Source organism: Coregonus clupeaformis, chromosome 39, assembly GCF_020615455.1.
Source record: "Coregonus clupeaformis isolate EN_2021a chromosome 39, ASM2061545v1, whole genome shotgun sequence".
Taxonomy (NCBI): domain Eukaryota; kingdom Metazoa; phylum Chordata; class Actinopteri; order Salmoniformes; family Salmonidae; genus Coregonus; species Coregonus clupeaformis.
The window spans coordinates 6,725,801-6,748,555 of record NC_059230.1 but is presented as its reverse complement, the minus strand read 5'-3'; the positions used below and the strand labels follow the sequence as shown (position 1 = coordinate 6,748,555).

Here is a 22,755-nt window from a genome sequence, read left to right as displayed (position 1 = left end):
TTAGATCGAATCGTACTACACAGGCTCTGACGCTCGTCGGATGTGGCAGGGCTTGCAAACTATTACAGACTACAAAGGGAAGCACAGCAGCGAGCTTCCCAGTGACACGAGCCTACCAGACGAGCTAAATTACTTCTATGCTCGCTTCAAGGCATGTAACACTGAAATATGCATGAGAGCATCAGCTGTTCCGGATGACTGTGTGATCACACTCTCCGTAGCCAATGTGAGTAAGACCTTTAAACAGGTCAACATTCACAAGGCCGCAGGGCCAGACGGATTACCAGGACATGTACTCTGAGCATGTGCTGACCAACTGTAAAGTGTCTTCACTGACATCTTCAACCTCTCCCTGTCTGAGTCTGTAATACCAACATGTTTCAAGCAGACCACCATAGTCCCTGTGCCTAAGAACACTAAGGTAACCTGCCTAAATGACTACCGACCCGTAGCACTCACGTCTGTAGCCATGAAGTGCTTTGAAAGGCTGGTCATGGCTCACATCAACACCATTATCCCAGAAACCCTTGACCCACTCCAATTTGCATATCGCCCCAACAGATCCACAGATGATGCAATCTCCATTGCGCTCCACACTGCCCTTTCACACCTGGACAAAAGGAACACCTATGTGAGAATGCTATTAATTGACTACAGCTCAGCGTTCAACACCATAGTGCCCTCAAAGCTCATCACTAAGCTAAGGACCCTGGGACTAAACACCTCCCTCTGCAACTGGATCCTGGACTTCCTGACGGGCCACCCCCAGGTGGTAAGGGTAGGTAACAGCACATCTGCCACGCTGATCCTGAACACGGGGGCCCCTCAGGGGCGCGTGCTCAGTCCTCTCCTGTACTCCCTGTTCACCCATGACCGCATGGCCAGGCACGACTCCAACACCATCATTAAGTTTGCCGATGACACAACAGTGGTAGGCCTGATCACCGACAACGACGATACAGCCTATAGGGAGGAGGTCAGAGACCTGGCCGTGTGGTGCCAGGACAACAACCTCTCCCTCAACGTGATCAAGACTTAGGCACATGAATACTGCATACAATAGCTGTAGGATCAGCAGAGGCATTCAGGGCAGTTAGAGGGACATAAATTAGGTTACTTATATTGTGAATACCGACGCCCCTGTTGTAATGTACATTTGCTGAAGCATTTTGACAACTCTGCGTCACAATGGTAGGGATTAGCTGAGCTGGGCTTGGGTCATTGCTAAGTCATTGTCTCAATGCAGCCTTATAATGCTGTGAAAGGATCCTGGAACCCAAATGATTTGGGTGGATCCCATCCTCCTTATAAAACGTGTTTTGTTTCCAAAAGGTATGGAAATTGTCAACAAAAGTTACACCCATTGAGCTGCAATAATCACGTAGCCAATTGTGAAGAGCAAGAATCCTGCTAAACGTTCAATGCCACGATTCAGAGGGCACAGGGCCAGATATGATGATTGTTAGTGTCTATCAGAGAGTCAATCAGTTCTTTAAAATCCCGTTTCAACTGTTCAGAGCTGCCCTTCATAATGTCATTAAAACCCACATGGACTACGATAGACTCGATTTCCATGTCCTGGCTTAGTACATTCGGGAGCAGCTTAGTAATGTCATTTACTCGAGCTCCGGGATAGGACGTTGTTTTTTTGCACCAGGAACGGTCACATTTCTTACCATGGAGCTGCCCAAAATCACGTCTGGCGAGAAGGACGAGGAAATCCGCCCACTCCCACGCTTCACAGGATGCAGGCCTCCGACAGATGGAGAATCCCAGCTCGATCCAGAGCGGGGACGGAAGGTTGCCGATTTCGAAATCGTAGTAGTAGACACTGCGGCCGCAGACACAGGCATCCCCCCCGGCGACGAAGGTGCAGGAAAGATCAGGCTCCAGTACGGGAAACTGTTCGTTGTTTGTATCCGCTCCGGGCCTCTCGTTGGGAGTGTAGACTGCTTTGCGGGAGGTCGATATCAGACGGGGGAGCTCCGGGCCTCTCGTTGGGAGTGTAGACTGCTTTGCGGGAGGTCGCTATCAGACGGGGGGAGCTCCGGGCCTCTCGTTGGGAGTGTAGACTGCTTTGCGGGAGGTCGCTATCAGACGGGGGAGCTCCGGGCCTCTCGTTGGGAGTGTAGACTGCTTTGCGGGAGGTCGCTATCAGACGGGGGAGCTCCGGGCAACACCGGCCAGTCGGAAACGACAAACGACAAGGCGGAGATGCATCCAACAAGCGCGAGTAGAAAATGTAAACATTCCACTCTGCGTTTTCCCCAGTTTCTTACGTAGGCTGGCGACCTGCGTGATCAAGGAAGCCACCTCAAGACTATAATCCTCGGCAAGTAAACAATTGCCGCATTGGAAACTCAGAGTGATCCGGTTTGTCCCGAAACAAAGCATAACAGATACAGCTCCTACAGCTCTGGAACCGTTCATTTAGTTCTCCAGACAAAGAGGGCTCCATTGCAAAACTCATCTGGTACCAACTTTGTTAGCTTGATGGCTAGCAGCTTAGCATCTCTGTCAAGCAGGCTTCAACCTGTCTCTTAAGCGGGATTCCGGGACAAGAAATAGCGGTCCTAGCTGTTAAAAGCTAACCGTGTGGTGGAATCCACGCAAAACCAAGTTCTGTATTCGTTTTTATGAATAGCGTTTTTGTTTTAATCCAAAATAACAAACCAAGTGTTTTCCAGTATACATGTAGACAAACAGTGGTTATCATCAGTATAGGATGATGTGGGAGAATCAATTATTCATCATTGAGCAGCATTAGGACAGAATTGATGAGAAATACTCTTGGAGAGATGTATTTTCTGGAAAGTATAGCTACCATTTTTTATGAATCAAGAACATCAGTCAAAACATTCTCTCAATACCCTGAGAGACATTCCAAAACAAATTACCAGATTTTCCTGTTTCTAATAACATGAAAAAATGTACAGACTTTGAACAGCAGATCTGTGAGATTCCCATAATACAGTGTACTACTTTTTGACCATTACCTCGTCATTCAAATAAAATCAAACTTTATTTACATAGAACGTGTGATGGAAATGTTTATGTTTGTGCTTTTCTATAAACTAATTTCTGTGATCATAAAATGTGACTGATTGAATGAATCCTCACTATCAGTATCTGCAATTTGGCAGTACGCCCAGAACCTTGTTTAGAGAAAGATATCTCAGTTTCAAGGTCTCAGCTTAGAGAGAAGAAGCCTCGTGAGGTATTGGTCTGTCACATGCATGACCCAGTATTGGTCGTCACATGAATGAAGCAAACATTAATTATGAATGATGAATAAGCTAAATCATGCAAATATATCTTGTCAGTATATAAGGGAACTAAACGGGACTGCCCCGTTAGAGCTGCTGACAGATGTTCACTATGGTGCATCAAGTTTGTTGGAACCTCTCCATCACGCTGACAATAAACAATCATTCCTTTAAGATTGACTTCGAGTGTCCCTGTGTAAGAATTTCCACGACAAACGTTTTACAAAAGTAAATCCATCACACATTTATTGATCTCCACCCAACAGCATGATTTATCCAGAGTTGCTTTTTGCTTTCCTAAGAGTTTTGTCCACATCCTGCCTTAGTTTCAAGGTTCTTGGCATTCACGTCACTGAGAAACGGATATGGAACCGCAACACCACCACCTGGTCAAGAAGGCACAACAGGCTCTCCACAATTGAGAACATCCTGACCGGCTGCATCACGGCCTGGTACAGAAACTGCTTCACCCATACAGGACATTTACTCCTAGCGGTGCCTGAGGAAGGCTAGTAACATCATCAAGGACCCCACACATCCCAGCCATGAGCTGTTCCCTCCCTTACCGTCTGGCGGAGCATCGGTCTTGGACCACCAGGCTCAGAGACAGTTTCTACCCACAAGCTATCAGACTACTGAACACACACACACACACACACAAACACCCTACATACATTCACCCTACACGCATTCACTCTAAACACATTCACTCTAAACACATTCACCCTGCACACATTCACCCTACACACATTCACCCTACACACATTCACCCTAAACACATTCACCCTACACACATTCACCCTAAACACATTCACCCTTACACACATTCACCCTTACACACATTCACCCTTACACACATGAACTCTGACTGCTGCTACTATAGTCTATATACTATTGCTCTCCATATCCCCCTCCCCTACCACGTGTGTAAATATTCTACCGTAAATTTGTTTGAGTGCCCCCCTTTTATTTACGTTTCTGCTAAATGTTATTCTAGTGATATTCTACTGTTATTCTATTGTTATTCTACTGTTATTGCATTGAGCCTATATTTTTACACATAGTTTTTTTATTTGATATTGTTGTTGTCAAGAGGTAAGCATTTCAATGTACTGTGTACACCAGGGCTGTTCAATGGCAGGATTCGATTATGCTGAGCCACGGGGCACCGGGCAAAAGACGTTACATCATTAATCAAAACTTAATTTACCACAGACTGAGCAACCAAGTGGTTGCTCTCCTATGTGAGTCCGTTTATGCTTCCCTAGGTCACCCTTCTGACTGAAGCTTTTCCCACAGTCACCACAGCTAAATGGATTCTCTCCTGTGTGAATCCTCATATGCCTGGAAAGATCTCCTTTGTATTTGAAGGTCTTTTCACAAACAGGGCAGGTGCAGGGTTTCCCACCCTGACAGATTCGGACATAGACCTTCAGTTGGAGTTGTAGCGTTTTTTGCGGTGGGTCTCTTCTTGGGGAGAGTCACATGCCTCTGCAGGTCAGCTTTCAGAGCAAATGTAAAAAATCCTAGATGCCATACCTGCCGTTGTGCCCTTGAGCAAGGCACTTAACCCCCCACAACAACTGCTCCACGGGCGCTGTAGTATGGCAACATCCTGCTCCAACCTCTATGTATGTGTCTCTTTCGGAAGGAGTTATAAAAGCGGAAGTCAAATTTCCTTTGGACCTTGTGCACAATTACTTAGTGTCAAATTTGATTTACATAGAATGTTTTGCTAAAGTCAAATCGATCACACATCTATTTTTCTGTAACCCAAAGCATGAATGATCCAGAGTTTAAGATCGCTTTAAGATGAGCAGAAAATACAAACTTTGTCCATTAAGTTTTAACAGAATGAAAATGTGTCGTTGGCGCTCTGAGTTACATTAAAAGGATAAAAACAGACAAAAAACATACAGAAACACATGAAACATTTACATGTCAGAATGAAATGTCAGACTGAAACACATGAAACATTTACATGTCAGAATGAAATGTCAGACTGAAACACATGAAACATTTACATGTCAGAATGAAATGTCAGAATGAAACACATTAAACATTTATATGTCAGAATGAAATGTCAAAATGAAACAAATAAAAAATTAAACATCACTGAAAAGGTACCAGAAGGGGATGTTGTAATTGAGAACACTCGATCAGGGATTTGTATACCATGATCAGTGTGTGTCTGCTTGCATTAAAACATCATAGTTTCTTAAGTAGGGAAAGAAACTGCCTTTTTGTAGATGAGGTCAGTGTTCTACTGGAAGCTAAGTTTGTGGTCTAAAATTGTCCAAGTATTTAAAATGTGTGACTTGCTCCACGTCCTGTCCTTCCATGGTGACATGCTCGAGAGAAGGGCTTCCGTTTTCCCCAGCTTTCTTTCCTCCAAAGCACAGTTCTTTAGTCTTGGTGACGTTAAGGTCAAGGAAGCTATTGTCAAACCACGTTGAGGCAGTCAATGAACTGGGAGTAGCTTGAGATGGACTTGTCCTCCAGGCAAGCAACCAGAGCCATGTCGTCTGCATATTTGATGAGGGCCATATCGCTGTTGCTTCCTAAGAGATTTGTCCACATCCTGCCTTTATATTCACTTACCTGACAGACAATCTCTTTGTCCTAATGTTCTTTCCTCTTTCAGTTTCTGTCCTTTGTGGACTTTATCCACATGCCTCATCAGATGAGATTTATGAGTGAATCTTTTACCACAGACTGAGCAGCCATGTGGTTTCTCTCCTGTGTGAGTCAGTATATGCCTCCTTAGGTCAGCCTTCTGATTGAAGCTTTTCCCACAATCACCACACCTATATCGTTTCTCTCCTGTGTGAGTCCGTATATGTTCAGTTAGGTGCCCCTTCTCAGTGAAGCTTTCCCCACAGTCACCACAGCGAAAAGAATAATCTCTGTTGTGAGTCCGTGTATGCGTGGTTAGGTTCCCCCTCTGATTGAAGCTTTTCCCACAGTCACCACAGCTAAAAGGTTTCTCTCCTGTGTGAGTCCGTAAATGCATGTTTAGGTTCCCCCTCTTATTGAAGCTTTTCCCACAGTCACCACAGTTAAAAAGTATCTCTCCTGTGTGAGACAATATATGTAACTTGAGGGACCCCTTATGCCTGAAGCTTTTCCCACAGTCACCACAGATAAATGGTTTCTCTCCTGTGTGAGTCCTTATATGCATAGTTAAGACCTCCTTGCGATTGAATCTTTTCCCGCAGTCGCCACAGCTAAATGGTTTCTCTCCTGTGTGAGTCAGTTTATGCATGGTTAGGTGCCGCTTGAGCCCAAAGCTTTTTCCGCAGTCACCACAGCTAAAAGGTTTCTCTCCTGTGTGAGTCAGTTTATGAATGCTTAGGTTCCCCTTCTGACTAAAGCTTTTCCCACAGTCACCACAGCTAAAAGGTTTCTCACCTGTATGAGTCAGTTTATGCACGGTAAGGTGTCCCTTCTGACTGAAGCTTTTCCCACAGTCACCACAGCTAAATAGTTTCTCTCCTTTGTGAGTCAGTACATGTTCGGTTAGGTTCCCCTTCCGATTGAAGCTTTTCCCACAGTCACCACAGCTAAATGGTTTCTCTCCTTTGTGGATCAGTACATGTTCGGTTAGGTTCCCCTTCCGATTGAAGCTTTTCCCACAGTCACCACAGCTAAACGGTTTCTCTCCTGTGTGAGTCAGTACATGTTCGGTTAGGTTCCCCTTCTGACTGAAGCTTTTCCCAGAGTCACCACAGCTAAATACTTTATCTCCTTTGTGAATCCTCATGTGCCTGGACATATGGCCTTTGTATTTGAAGGTCTTGCCACAAGCAGGGCAGGTGAAGGGCTTCCCAAGGTGACAGAGCCTGACATGGGACTTCAGTTTACAGGTGGAGTTGTAGTGTTTTTTGCAGAAGCAGCATTCACTGGGTCTCTTCTTGGGGAGAGTCACATGCCTCTGCAGGTCAGCTTTCAGAGCAAACGTTTCACCACAGTCACCACAGTGGTACGTTTTTCTAGATGTGGTGCTTGGTTTGAAACAGTTTTTCTCCAATGGTGGGTTGGGATCCAATAGTGGACTGCTGTCAAGTCCTACTGGGTCGCTGCTTACGGCTGAGCTGTGGTTGGAGGCATTGTTTTGATTAGGGTCGCAGGGAATGTCCAGATCCTTTAGGTGGGTCACAATGCCAAAAGGTTTCAGATCCACTGGTTTAGAGTCACTCTCTCTGTTCTCCACAGTCTGGGTTTGGGGAAGAGTCCAGGACTGAAGTGGGTCCTCCTGATCACATTCACTTTTCACACAGGAAGGAGTGAATATGGAGTCTTTGGTATCAAATAGCACTTGAAACTGCTCTTCCTCCTGACTGGTCCTGAGTTCCTCCTGTTCCTCTTTAATCTGTGTGGGCTCTGGGTCCTCCTGCCCCAGACTGGGGCTCCACTCCTGCTCACAGTGCTGCTGCTCAGGGGGAACCTCCTCTTCAGAGACAGAGAGAGAGAGCTGCAGGGAGTCTGGAGGGAAGGAGAGGGGGAGCAGAGGTGATTTATCAGAGAATTTGGAATCACTCATGAATTATAGATCTCTTATGACTTTAAATTTGAATTTCTTTTCTTAGCATGGATCTCTATGATCTATACAGCCTGAGTGCAGATAGCTAGCTAGGTATTTGCTTTCCTTCACACAAGACATATAGGTGCTTGGGTTAACATGCCTACTATTGAACACACAGTGGCCAATGTGTACATTGAATGCTCGGCTATGAAAAGCCAACTGACATTTACTCCTGAGGTGCTGACCTGTTGCACCCTCTACAACCACTGGGATTATTATTTGACCCTGCTGGTCATCTATGAACGTTGTAACATCTTGAAGAACGATCTGGCCTCAATGGCCATGTACTCTTATAATCTCCACCCGGCACAACCAGAAGAGGACTGGCCACCCCTCAGAGCCTGGTTCCTCTCTAGGTTTCTTCCAAGGTTCCTGCCTTTCTAGGGAGTTTTTCCTAGCCACCGTGCTTCTACATCTGCATTGCTTGCTGTTTGGGGTTTTTAGGCTGGGTTTCTGTATAGCACTTTGTGACATCTGCTAATGTAAAAAGGGCTTTATAAATACATTTGATTGATTGATTTAATGGAAAGAGATGTCTACATTCACACACACATAACTGAGAATCCTATCCAGCGAGAACTGACATTAAAACTTAGATTATAGCGTTGCTATATTTTATGCCCCCCATAAAAACACTGTACAAGGTTGCACAGGTAATGTACCTGCTATACAATTCAACAGGCATAGGCCTAGTCACATTCCAATGGACCAAACAGGGTAATGGGCTTGTAGACATGCTAAACGTAGGGAAATGTACTAAATGAACAGTACAAGATTGCAGGTTACAGTGATTACAGCCTCGAGTCTTCTTGAGTATGTCACTACAAGCTTGGCACACCTGTATTTGGTGAGTTTCTCCCATTCTTCTCTGCAGATCCTCTCAAGCTCTGTCAGGTTGGATGGGGAACGTCACTGCACAGCTATTTTCAGGTATCGCCAGAGATGTTTGATCTGGTTCAAGTCCGGGCTCTGGCTGGGTCACACAAGGGCATTCAGAGACTTGTTTCGAAGCCACTCCTGGGTTGTCTTGGCTGTGTGCTTAGGGTCGTTGTCCTGTTGGAAGGTGAACCTTCGCCCCCAGTCTGAGGTCCTGAGTGATCTGGAGCAGGTTTTCATCAAGGATCTCTCTGTACATAGGGATGGTGCCAGGTTTCCTCCAGACTTGACGCTTGGCATTCAGGCCAAAGAGTTCAATCTTGGTTTCATCAGACCAGAGAATCTTGTTTCTCATGACCTGAAAGTCCTTTAGGTGCCTTTTGGCAAACTCAAAGAGGGCTGCCTTTCCAAATCATGTCCAATCAATTGAATTTACCACAAGTGGACTACAATCAAGTTGTAGAAATCTCAAGGATGATCAATGGAAACAGGATGCACCGGAGCTCAATTTCAAGTCTCATAGCAAAAGGTCTGAATACTTATGTAAATAAGGTATTTCTGTTTTTTATTTTTAATACATTTGCAAAAGTTTCAAAAAATTAGTTTTTGCTTCGTCATTATGGGGTATTGTGTGTAGATCGATGAGGGGAAAAATGAATTTAATCACATTTTAGAATAAGGCTGTAACGTAAGAAAATGTGGAAAAAGTCAAGGGGTCTGAATACTTTTCCAATGCACTGTATGTACACATCTATATACACGCAGTTCCTCCAGGAGGCATTCATACCCCTTGACTTATTCCACTCTTTGTTGTGTTACAGCCTGAAATCAAAATTGATTAAATCGATTTTTTTCACCCATCTACACAAAATACCCCATAATGACAAAGAGAAAAAAAAGGTTTTTAGAAATGTTTGCAGATTTTCTGGAAAATTAAATACAGAAATGTCTAATTTACATAAGTATTCACACACCTGAGTCAATACTTTGTAGAAGCACCTTTGGCAGCGATTACAGCTGTGAGTCTTTCATGGGCAAATCTCTAAGAGCCCATTTATTATTTTCAAATTTCTTCAAGCTCTGTCAAGTTGGTTGTTGATCATTGCTAGACAACCATTTTCATGTCTTGCCATAGATTTTTCAAGTAGATTTAAATCAAAACTGTAACTCTGCCACTCAGGAACATTCATTGGTCTTCTTGGTGAGCAACTCCAGTGTCGATTTGGTCTTGTGTTTAAGGTTATTGTCCTGCTGAAAAGGTGAATTTGTCTCCCAGTGTCTCATCTCCCTGAACCAAGGTTTCCTCTAAGATGCTTAGCTCCATTATCCTGAAAAACTCTCCAGTCCTTAACGATGACAAGCATACCCATAACACGATACAGCCACCACTAGGGATGTTGGCGGTGACCATATTACCGCCACACTGGTGGTCACGAGTCATGAAGGCAGTCAAAATTCCACTTGACCGTTTAGTCACAGTAACTAGTGGTCCTCTGTAGCTCAGCTGGTAGAGCACGGCGCTTGTAACGCCAAGGTAGTGGGTTCGATCCCCGGGACCACCCATACACAAAAATGTATGCACGCACGACTGTAAGTCGCTTTGGATAAAAGCGTCTGCTAAATGGCATATTATATTTATTATAATTATTATAACTAGGCTTCTCAAAGCTCCGATGCTGCTGATGGTCATTAGTTACACTTCATGAGAGCCCATGAGCTCGTGTTGCGCAACATTTCTATAGGCTATGCAATTGCTCAAGAAAACAGAGGATCCCATCAGCTTTCTATAGGCTAGACCTACTATATTTATTTTCAACTTTCCTAATATTAAGCACATTGCTTCTCTTTACAACAGGAGTATAGCCTACCTGGCTGGCATGAAAATGAACCACGGGAAAAGCGTCCTCCATTCGATATTTAAGTGCATAGATGACATGTATTTTTTCCCCGCTGCCCCTGTTTCGATACAGGTGCATGATAATGGTCCATTCTAAATCAAAACAAATTTCACACATATAATATTTAGTATATGTAAAGACAAGATTAAATCAAGTATAGTCTGATGGGTGACAATATTAGCCTATCACTTGTGAATCATATATTATCACTTGTGAATGATGCCAAGCGTAAGGCAAGAAACAATGCCTTTTTTTTGCGGCTTTTTCTAATCATAGTCGCACACCTCATGTAGCCTAGCCCATAAGCCTATACAGAGGCTTGTGAAAGTGCGTTTTCTGGATTTTTTTGTTGTTATTCTGTCTCTCACTGTTCAAATAAACCTACCATTAAAATTATAGACTGATCATTTCTTTGTCAGTGGGCAAACGTACAAAATCAGCAGGGGATCAAATACTTTTTTCCCTCACTGTAGATACAGTGGCTTGCGAAAGTATTCACCCCCCTTGGCATTTTTCCTATTTTGTTGCCTTACAACCTGGAATTAAAATGGCTTTTTTGGGGGTTTGTATCATTTAATTTACACAACATGCCTACCACTTTGAAGATGTTTGTTTCACCCAAAAAAAATATTTGACAAGAAATAAGACAAGAAAAACAGAAAACTTGAGCGTGCATAACTATTCACCCCCCCAAAGTCAATACTTTGTAGAGCCACCTTTTGCAGCTGCAAGTCTCTTGGGGTATGTCTCTATAAGCTTGGCACATCTAGCCACTGGGATTTTTGCCCATTCTTCAAGACAAAACTGCTCCAGCTCCTTCAAGTTGGATGGGTTCCGCTGGTGTACAGCAATCTTCGTCATACCACAGATTCTCAATTGGATTGAGGTCTGGGCTTTGACTAGGCCATTCCAAGACATTTAAATGTTTCCCCTTAAACCACTCGAGTGTTGCTTTAGCAGTATGCTTAGGGTCATTGTCCTACTGGAAGGTGAACCTCTGTCCCAGTCTCAAATCTCTGGAAGACTGAAACAGGTTTCCCTCAAGAATGTCCCTGTATTTAGTGCCATCCATCATTCCTTCAATTCTGACCAGTTTCCCAGTCCCTGCCGTTGAAAAACATGGATGGTGTTCTCGGGGTGATGAGAGGTGTTGGGTTTGCGCCAGACAATTTCCTTTATGGCCAAAAAGCTCAATTTTAGTTTCATCTGACTAGATTCCTTCTTCCATATGTTTGGGGAGTCTCCCACATGCCTTTTGGCGAACACCAAACGTGTTTGCTTATTTTTTTCTTTAAGCAATGCCTTTTTTCTGGCCACTCTTCCATAGAGCCCAGTTCTGTGGAGTGTACGGCTTAAAGTGGTCCTATGGACAGATACTCCAATCTCCGCTGTGGAGCTTTGCAGCTTCTTCAGGGTTATCTTTGGTCTCTTTGTTGCCTCTCTGATTAATGCCCTCCTTGCCTGGTCTGTGAGTTTTGGTGGGCGGCGCTCTCTTGGCAGGTTTAGTTGTGGTGCCATATTCTTTCAATTTTTTAATAATGGATTTAAATGGTGCTCCTGGGATGTTCAAAGTTTCGGATATTTTTTTATAACCCAACCCTGATCTGTACTTCTCCACAACTTTGTCCCTGACCTGTTTGGAGAGCTCCTTGGTCTTCAGGGTGCCTCTTGCTTAGTGGTGTTGCAGAGTCTGGGGCCTTTCAGAACAGGTGTATATATCCTGAGATCATGTGACAGATCATGTGACACTTAGATTGCACTCAGGTGGACTTTATTTAACTAATTATGTGACTTCTGAAGGTAATCGGTTGCACCAGATCTTATTTAGGGGCTTCATAGCAAAGGTGGTGAATACATATGCACGCACCACTTTCCGTTATTTTATTTTTTTCAACAAGTTATTTTTTTCATTTCACTTCACCAATTTGGAATATTTTGTGTATGTCCATTACATGAAATCCAAATAAAAATCAATTTAAATTACAGGTTGTAATGCAACAAAATAGGAAAAACGCCAAGGGGGATGAATACTTTTGCAAGTCACTGTATGTTTTGATAAGGTTTGTATCAAAACTAAAGTGGCCAAATAACTTCTTAAAATTAAGCACATTAATCCACTTTACAAGCGGTGTAGAGCCTAACTGGCATTCATAAGCGGTGAGTTGAGTTTCAAGTTTGGGGAAGATAATTTTCACCATAAAAATTCACCTTTATAATAAAGGCATTACATGCATAATCGCATTTGCCGTCACTTTTGATAATAGGGTTTTCACACTAATAGAACATTCCTGCTTATAGCCTACTGCCGTGTGTGCATTGCTGCGCTTATAATGTGAAGAAATAGCCTAATAGTTTATCAACATTTTAAGCTAAACGTTCTGATCTGTTGCGTCAGCCACATTGTGTAAAACAGGTTTTTTTATACTAGTGATTGTATTAATTTGGGATCTGTCGCATCCCACAACTGTCCCAGACTATGTTTGGAATATTTATTTCTCACACAGAATAGAACAGGTCGACTTTTGTACTATGGGGGATAGTAGATTGACATAGGCCAGTGTGTTTGCTGTTCGTTAGGCCTACTCATCTTGTTGGCTGACGAAAAGTAAATGTGGACAGTTCTTCCAATATCTTCAATGTGTGCCTCGGAATTGGATAAGGACGTGCAGTCAAGTGTGACATTTATCTTAATTATTAGATGTGCAGGGAAATCCAATGTGACATTTATCTTAACTGTGTGCAGTGAACTATGTTTTATTTCACGTTAAATAAAAAATATTGCACTGCATAAACAAATACATAAGGGTCATAATGTGATCTGTGTCTGGGGTAGAGTCCCTGTTGGAAATGATGGAAACCAACAGTGACCTACATTTGTAACTACCGGATCACGTGACGGAGAGCCATGTGAGTGAGAGGTGCTTCGGAGCGCGCAGCACTCAGGGAGAAGGGCACAACGCAGCACTCAGGGAGAAGGGCACAACGGCCACTGGCCGCAAAAGGCATGGAATTCTTTAGGGTGCATTACGGCCACACAAAGGGGATGCCGCCGGGAAATTCCAAGTGCTTGTCAAATTGTGAATGAGTGACTGATGAAGTGTGTACAGCCTGTGCAGAAAAACAAAGCAGAGCTCATGCCTTTCAAGCGACTTTTTTCAAATCATCATTAGTCGCATCATGCAGCCTTAGAATGTATTAAAAATCTAAACATATAGCCCAACGTTTGTAGAACACTCTAAAGTTACATGAATAACTCTAAACTTATAGCATATAGAAGGACCTGTTTCTTTGTTAACCACTAAACACAAAATAGCCGCATGTGCGCACTCCCTCAAATCCTTTTTGGAGAAAATAAATTTTCATTCAGCTTTGTTCAATTGTACTCTTCATACTATAAAATAATTTTAAAATAATGCCACGGAATTCTAAGCAAATCTTGTCTGCTAAATGAACTAGTGTAGCCCACAGCCATATGGCATAGCCAGATCAGGGCCTAACATAAGGACAACTCAGAGTATGCTATTCTGTTCTTCTGAAATAGACTACATTTTCTTCATATCATGTTTCTTTAGACCTGTCTAAAATAAATGGAATTATTGTGAAGGTGTAGGCTACATTACATGGATTTATTAGACTTTTTTAAATGTAGATGTTCCAAAAGGTGTGCATCAATGGCTTGAAGGCTATGTGTGGAAGCCAGGAGATGCTAAATGTGTTTATGTTAATTAACGGTCAATTACCGTGAGACCGACAGTTATTTGCTTGACAATCACCGGCTGAAGACATTGTGACCGCCACAGCCCTAGCCACCACCATGCTTGAAAATTATGGAGAGTGGTGAGTCTTTCTGGGTAAGTCTCTAAGAGCTTTCCACACCTGGATTGTGCCCATTATTCTTTTCATAATTCTTCCAAGCTCTGTCAAATTGGTTGTTGACCATTGCTTGACAACCATTTTCAGGTGTTGATTTAGGTCAGTAGATTTAGGTCAAAACTGTAACTCAGTCATTCAGGAACATTCATTGTCTTCTTGGTAAAACTCCAGTGTAGATTTGACCTTGTGTTTTGGGTTATTGTCCTGCTGAAAGTTGAATTAATCTCCCAGCGTCTGGTGGAAAGCTGACTGAACCAGGGTTTCCTCTAGGATATTTCCTGTTTTAGCTCCATTTCGTTTATTTTTTATCCTGGAAAAATTCCTCAGTCCTTAACGATTACATTAAAAAAATATACACGGGGTACCAGTATGGAGAGTGGTACTCAGTAATGTGCCCCAAACATAACACTTTGTATTCAGGACAAAAAGTTCATTGCTTTGCCACATTCTTGCAGTATTACCTTAGTGCCTTGTTGCAATCAGGATTCATGTTTTGAAATATTTTTATTCTGTACAGGCTTCCTTCTTTTCACTCTGTCAATTAGGTTAGTATTGTGGAGTAACTACAATGTTGTTGATCCATCCTTAGTTTTCTCCTATCACAGCCATTAAACTCTGTAACTGTTTTAAAAGTCACCATTGGCCTCATGGTGAAATCCCTGAGCGGTTTCCTTCCTCTCCGGAAACTAAGTTAGGAAGTACGCCTGTATCGTTCTAGTGATTGGGTGTATTAATACACCATCCAAAGTGTGATTAATAACTTCACCACGCTCAAAGGGATATTCAATGTCTGCTTGTTTTTCATACCCATCTACCAATTGGTGCCCTTCTTTGCTAGGCATTGGAAGAACCTCCCTTGTCTTTGTGGTTGAATCTGTGTTTGAAATTCACTGCTCGACTGAGGGTCTTTACAGATAATTGTATGTGTGAGGTACAGAGATAAGGTAGTCATTCAAAAATCATGTTAAAACACTATTATTTCAAACAGTCCATGCAACTTATTATGTGACTTGTTAATAATTTTTGCTTTGTCATTATGGGGTATTGTGTGTAGATTGATGAGGGGGAAAAAACGATTTAATCCATTTAAAAATAAGGCTGTAACGTAACAAAATGTGGAAAAAGTCAAAGGGTCTGAATACTTTCCGAATGCACTGTACGACACTTCCTGAGCTAAGCCCCCATTCTCATCGACGGGGCTGTAGTTGAACAGGTTGAGAGCTTCAAGTTCCTTTGTGTCCACATCACCAACTAACTATCATGGTCCAAACACACCAAGACAGTCGTGAAGAGGGCACGACAAAGCCTATTCCCCCTCAGGAGACTGAAAAGATTCGGCATGGGTCCTCAGATCCTCAAAAAATTCTACAGCTGCACCATCGAGAGCATCCTGACTGGTTGCATCACCGCCTGGTATGGCAACTGCTTGGCCTCCGACCGCAAGGCACTACAGAGGGTAGTGCGTACGGCCCAGTACATCACTGGGGCCAAGCTTCCTGCCATCCAGGACCTCTATACCAGGCGGTGTCAGAGGAAGGCCCTCAAAATTGTCAAAGACTCCAGCCACCCTAGTCATAGACTGTTCTCTCTGCTACTGCACGGCAAGCGGTACCGGAGTGCCAAGTCTAGGTCCAAAAGACTTCTCAACAGCTTCTACCCCCAAGCCATAAGACTCCTGAACAGCTAATCATGGCTACACGGACTATTTGCACTGCCCCCCCACCCCATCTTTTTACGCTGCTGCTACTCTGTTAATTATTTATGCATAGTCACTTTAACTCTACCCACATGTACATGTCCAGGCCTGTCTGAAGTTTGCTAGAGTGCATTTGGATGATCCAGAAGAGGATTGGGAGAATGTCATATGGTCAGATGAAACCAAAATAGAACTTTTTGGTAAAAACTCAACTCGTCGTGTTTGGAGGACAAAGAATGCTGAGTTGCATCCAAAGAACACCATACCTACTGTGAAGCATGGGGGTGGAAACATCATGCTTTGGGGCTGTTTTTCTGCAAAGGGACCAGGACGACTGATCCGTGTAAAGGAAAGAATGAATGGGGCCATGTATCGTGAGATTTTGAGTGAAAACCTCCTTCCATCAGCAAGGGCATTGAAGATGAAACGTGGCTGGGTCTTTCAGCATGACAATGATCCCAAACACACCGCCGGGCAACGAAGGAGTGGCTTCGTAAGAAGCATTTCAAGGTCCTGGAGTGGCCTAGCCAGTCTCCAGATCTCAACCCCATAGAAAATCTTTGGAGGGAGTTGAAAGTCCGTGTTGCCCAGCGACAGCCCCAAAACATCACTGCTCTAGAGGAGATCTGCATGGAGGAATGGGCCAAAATACCAGCAACAGTGTGTGAAAACCTTGTGAAGACTTACAGAAAACGTTTGACCTGTGTCATTGCCAACAAAGGGTATATAACAAAGTATTGAGAAACTTTTGTTATTGACCAAATACTTATTTTCCACCATAATTTGCAAATAAATTCATTAAAAATCCTACAATGTGATTTTCTGGATTTTTTTTCCTCATTTTGTCTGTCATAGTTGACGTGTACCTATGATGAAGATTACAGGCCTCTCTCATCTTTTTAAGTGGGAGAACTTGCACAATTGGTGGCTGACTAAATACTTTTTTCCCCCACTGTATTACTTCAACTACCTCAACTAGCTGGGCCCCCGCACATTGACTCTGCACCGGTACCCCCCTGTATATATAGCCTCCCTACTCTTATTTTATTGTACTTCTGCTCTTTTTTTCTCAACACTTTTTTGTTGTTGTTTTATTTTACTTTTTTATTAAAAATAAATGCACTGTTGGTTAAGGGCTGTTAGCAGTGGCGGCTCCTGAAAAAATTCTCAGGGGGGGCAATTTTTCTGATGATTTAGGTGACCTACACACATTTTTAAAAAGATATGTCCAGCAACAACATGAAGACAGGGGCAGCATATAAGTCAATACCAGAAGCATTTATTGACTGATCTCAAAAGTGTTGGCTTACAAAAGCAAAATAAGTTATCACAGTAAAAATAATCAAGGGTGTTCTTTCACATTCCTCAACACTGCATAAACAATATGCATTTCCATAAACAAATGAAATATCAGCTGAAAATACAGCATCTTGGTATTTGTTCAGATTGCAGGATCAACAAGAGCTTTTACCACATTTTTTGATATTGTTTAATCTTACCTTATGGCCTGCACTTGCTTGTGAAGCTGTCGAGGGCACGTTTGATAAACACAGCATCGATGTCCTTCTTCTGTAGCTTCTGGTACAGAATGTCGACGTGGGGCATGATTTTGTGAAAAAGCCGCAGGAAAAAAATTTAAATCTTCATCATGTAGTATCCTCACGTAGCCAGCTGCCTCTCTCAAGGTGTGCTGGTCAAATGAACCCAATGAACCCGTCCGGATGGCTTCAAAACATTCTATGAGGTCGTCTCGATTCTCGTAGACAGTGTTCACGACTCTGCTGTTGCTAACCTCATCGTTGTGGCGGCGGACAGCTAGCCTGTATCCCTCATCCAGTTGAGTGGCAATATTCACTCTCCCAAAAGCAGACAATCTCAAACAGCTATCCATGTGGGTCTTTGACAGCTCATGTTTCTTAATCTTTTCTGAAAGATGGTGCATGTCCGTTACTGCCTTGCCGCCTTCAGGGTGAAAGAGTAGTTTCTTAGTTACGTTCAGGTTACGTTACGTATGACGAAAGCGCGTAAGTGCAAGCCCTCAGAAACCCATAGAGATTGTATTGAAAGCTCAGATATTTGAGAAAAAAAATATTTTACATTAGAGGCTATGAGAGACTTCTGGGCGATTTTCAACCTGACTGAAATCGCCCCAAAACGGGCGGGGACATTTGAAGCACGACTTTAGCATGATTGGACATTTATTGGCAGATCAGGCGTCTAGATTAGAACACTGAACTACTGTTGCCGTGATATAATTGATTAGAAAAAAAATCCCTTCCTTTTCCCGTTTGGCAGTGCGTCGCCCATATCGCCCTAATGAACACACCGCCCCTGGCTGTTAGTAAGCATTTCACTGTAATGTCTGCACCTGTTGTATTCGGCGCATGTGGCCAATACGATTTGATTTGAAACTTGGGAGGGAACACAACATTTTGGCTCGAAGCTGTGTTACACAACAAAAAAAACTCTGGAAATCTGTGGTAAAACAGCTAACAGTAAGTGTACCTTTTGTAAAGTTATTTTGGATTATAATTAAGTTTAGTGTTAAACGTTTCCAAATCCGTAGAGCAATCAATGATCAATTGTTTCTACACTGAACAAAAATATAAACGCAACATGTAAAGTGTCCCTTTAGTCTTTCATGAGCTGAAATACAAGATCCCAGAAATTAAAAGATGCCAAAAATTGTCCATAAAAAGGTTGTTTCTCTCAAAACCCACTTGTATGGCGTCGTTGGGTGAGCGGTTTGCTGATGTCAACGTTGTGAACAGAGTGCCCCATGGTGGGGTTATGGTATGGGCAGGCATAAGCTACGGACAACGAACACAATTGCATTTTATCGATGGCAATTTGAATGCACAGAGATACCGTGAGGAGATCCTGTGGCCCATTGACGTGCCATTCATCCGCCGCCATCACCTCATGTTTCAGCATGATAATGCACGGCCCCATGTCACAAGGATCTGTACACAATTCCTGGAAGCTGAAAATGTCCCAGTTCTTCTATGGCCTGCATACTCACCAGACATGTCACCCATTGAGCATGTTTAGAATTCTCTGGATCGACGTGTACGACAGCATGTTGCAGTTCCCGCCAATATCCAGCAACTTCACACAGACATTCAAGAGGAGTGGGACAACATTCCACAGGCCACAGTCAACAGCCTGATCAACTCTATGCGAAAGAGATGTGTCGCGCTGCATGAGGCAAATGGTTGTCACACCAGATACCGACTGGTTTTCTGATCCACACCCTTACTTATTTATTAAAGGTATCTGTGACCAACATATCTAAATTATATTCCCAGTCATGTGAAATCCATAGATTTGGGTCTAATGAATTTATTTCAATTGACTGATTTCATTATATGAACTTTAACTCAGTAAAATCTTTGAAACTGTTGCATTTATATTTTTGTTTTTTTAGAGCGTATCACACTTGACCAAATCATCATCCTTGGCTAATCAAAAGGAACGGTGAATGACTCCAAAGTACCACTGGAGTCAGAATGGCAACATAAATGTGTTTGGCTGCTGTCCAAGCAAGGGAAAGCATTGCCACGTCGGGGCTAAAACAACTTCTCCAAAATGTTGAAATGGTGATCACAAAGCCTAAACAGTTTATTCATTTAGTGGAGCTGTAGTTAGATATTAGTAGATCTACATACAAACCTATTCTACATAGTTGTATCTCCGGTGTGATCCTCAGCAGTCTCCGTAGCCGATCATTCTCCTCCTGGTACTCTGCTACCGTTTTCACAACCGCACCAAAAATCTCCACAGCAGCAGATGCCGTTAAACATTCATTTAAAAACACACCTAACGACTGTAGTTTAGACGTTTTCAGTGGACTGAGAGTTGGGTATTCAGCTAGTATGGCTTCTTGACATGGGTCCTTCTGAACACATTCACTTTTCACAAAGGAAGGAGTGAACATGCAGTCTTTGGTATCAAAGAGCACTTGGAGCTGCTCTTCCTCCTGACTGATCCTGAGTTCCTCCTGTTCCTCTTTAATCTGTGTGGGCTCTGGGTCCTCCTGCCCCAGACTGGGGCTCCACTCCTGCTCACAGTGCTGCTGCTCAGGGGGAACCTCCTCTTCAGAGACAGAGAGCTGCAGGGGAGTCTGGAGGGAAGGAGATGAGGAGCAGAGGTTACCTAGCTATCAGCCTTGATCAGAGGTTACCTAGCTATACAGCCTTGATCCAGAGGTTACCTAGCTATACAGCCTTGATCCAGAGGTTACCTAGCTATACAGCCTTGATCCAGAGGTTACCTAGCTATACAGCCTTGATCCAGAGGTTACCTAGCTATACAGCCTTGATACAGAGGTTACCTAGCTATACAGCCTTGATCCAGAGGTTACCTAGCTATACAGCCTTGATCCAGAGGTTACCTAGCTATACAGCCTTGATCCAGAGGTTACCTAGCTATACAGCCTTGATACAGACGTTAACTATACAGCCTTTAGACATGCCTGAGTGCACAATGACATTTCAAAAATGTTGTTGATGCAGACAAAAACAATGCAAATATATTTTTTTATAATCTGATTATTACTTTTGAAGCCAGAAGGAGGCTAGTATCAGCTACATTTATGCCTTTACTAAACTATGGGGATATTTTATATATGAATGCTTCCGCTCAGTGTTTGAGATCAATTGACACTCTTTACCATGGTACTTTGAGATTTATTTTAAACTGCAAAACCCTTACGCACCACTGTACTTTGTATACCAGGGTTGGCTGGCCTTCTCTAGTCACTCGTAGGCTAGTCACTGGTATCCCTTGTATACAGCGATTCTGGTACTACCTTTTATACAGATTTTCGATACTGGTACCCCATGTATACAGCGATACTGGTACCCCGTGTATACAGCGATACTGGTACCCTGTGTATACAGCGATACTGGTACCCTGTGTATACAGCGATACTGGTACCCCGTGTATACAGCTATACTGGTACCCCGTGTATACAGCGATACTGGTACCCCGTGTATACTGCCATGTCCTGCAATCTAAAGCAAAAAATGGCCTCATATGACGACACATTTTTGTACGTAGTGGCGCAGTCAGTCCACAAGATGGCGCAGCGCCTCTCACAATCTTTGGGGAGAACCCTGATTGTGTATTTATTCCTCGTGTTATTATCTTTATTATTTTTCTCTGCATTGTTGGAGGGCCGTAAGTAAACATTTCACTGTTAGTCTACACCAGTTTTTCGAAGCATGTGACAAATACAATTAGATTTGAAGGCTTTAGATAAATAATCAAATATGCAGACAACTATTTAATCATAGGCCTACATAATAATTGTTAATGGCTTCAATGGTTTATTTAATCTTGTAAACTACACATTCGCAGCTAAATGCTTAATTGCTGTAGGCCTGTAGCCCAATATATAGTTAGGTAGGTAGAAAATCAAAGTAAAAACATTCGGTTGAAATGGTGATCTCTATTTACCTAAGCAGTTTACTAATTGAGTAGAACTATAGCTAACTATCAGTAGATCTACATACGAACCTATTTTACATAGTTGTATCTCCGGTGAGATCCGCAGTAGTCTCCGTAGCCGATCATTCTCCTCCTGGTACTCCACTACCGTTTTCTCAACTGCCCCGAAAATCTCCACAGCAGCCGCCGTTAAACGCTCATTTAAAAACACACGAAACAATTGTAGTTTAGACATATTCCAGACGACTGGGAGTTGGGTAACCTATTTAGTTCAGTCAGTAGCTTGCTACGTCTTTCTTTACTCCACAAAAACAAAGTTCAAATTCACCTCAGAGAGGAAGAAGCGAGAGGTTACACTCTTGCCAAAATCTGTCAAAAAAAAATCCAATGCGTTTCTATTGGCTTATTTCGGACCTAAACTTGCTGCCTGCCTTTGGGACAACGACTCCCATTGTCAGGACTGAGTGACATGAGCATCTCATCATCACATACAGATATCTGATCACCTTCAACTCTACTTCCGTGTTCTAGTCGAGGAATTTTAGAAAACTCTTTGGTTCTAATCGATCCCGGAAATGCACAACAGCGTCGCCAGCTGGATGGGGGTTTAGTACTGTACAAGGCAGCCAGCCTACGGACCAGAGGGGTATACTACAAAGGATGTTCCCTGAGTTAAATAAAATGTATTTGTCACATGCACCGAAAACAGTGAAATGCTTACCTACAAGCCCTTAACCCACAATTTAATTTTAAGAAAAATAAGAGAAGAATGACAAATAATTAAAGAGCAGCAGTGAAATAACTGTAGCAAGGTTATAGACGGGGGTACCGGTACAGTCAATGTGCGGGGGCACAGGTTGTCGAGGTAATTGAGGTAATATGTACATGTTGGTAGAGTTAAAGTGACTATGCATAGATAATAAACAGCGAGTAGCAGCAGCGTAAAAGAGGGGGGTGGGGGGAACAATGCTAATAGTCCGGGTAGCCATTTGATTAGCTGTTCAGGAGTCTTATGGATTAGGGGGTAGAAGCTGTTAAGAAGCCTTTTTGACCTGGACTTGGTGCTCCAGTGCCTCTTGCCGTGCAGTAGCAGAGAGAACAGTCTATGAC

General features: G+C 43.0%; 2 protein-coding genes across 3 annotated transcripts in view; both read right to left on the bottom strand.

Moving 5' to 3' along the window:
* The window catches only part of LOC121554483 (zinc finger protein OZF-like), a 49,540-nt gene extending 27,383 nt beyond the window's left edge, over positions 1-22,157 (bottom strand). For both annotated transcript variants that reach the window (XM_045211876.1, XM_045211878.1), the window contains exon 1: positions 21,715-22,157. In XM_045211876.1, the coding sequence (XP_045067811.1) occupies positions 21,715-21,880 (166 nt within the window). In that variant the 5' untranslated portion in view covers positions 21,881-22,157. The remainder of the gene's footprint in view (positions 1-21,714) is intronic.
* On the bottom strand, positions 5,057-7,666 carry LOC121554482 (zinc finger protein OZF-like). Its single transcript, XM_045211882.1, has one exon. It carries the CDS (start codon positions 7,039-7,041, stop codon positions 5,860-5,862), a length of 1,182 nt encoding a protein of 393 aa, XP_045067817.1. The 5' UTR covers positions 7,042-7,666; the 3' UTR covers positions 5,057-5,859.
* Positions 22,158-22,755: the final 598 nt, after the last annotated feature.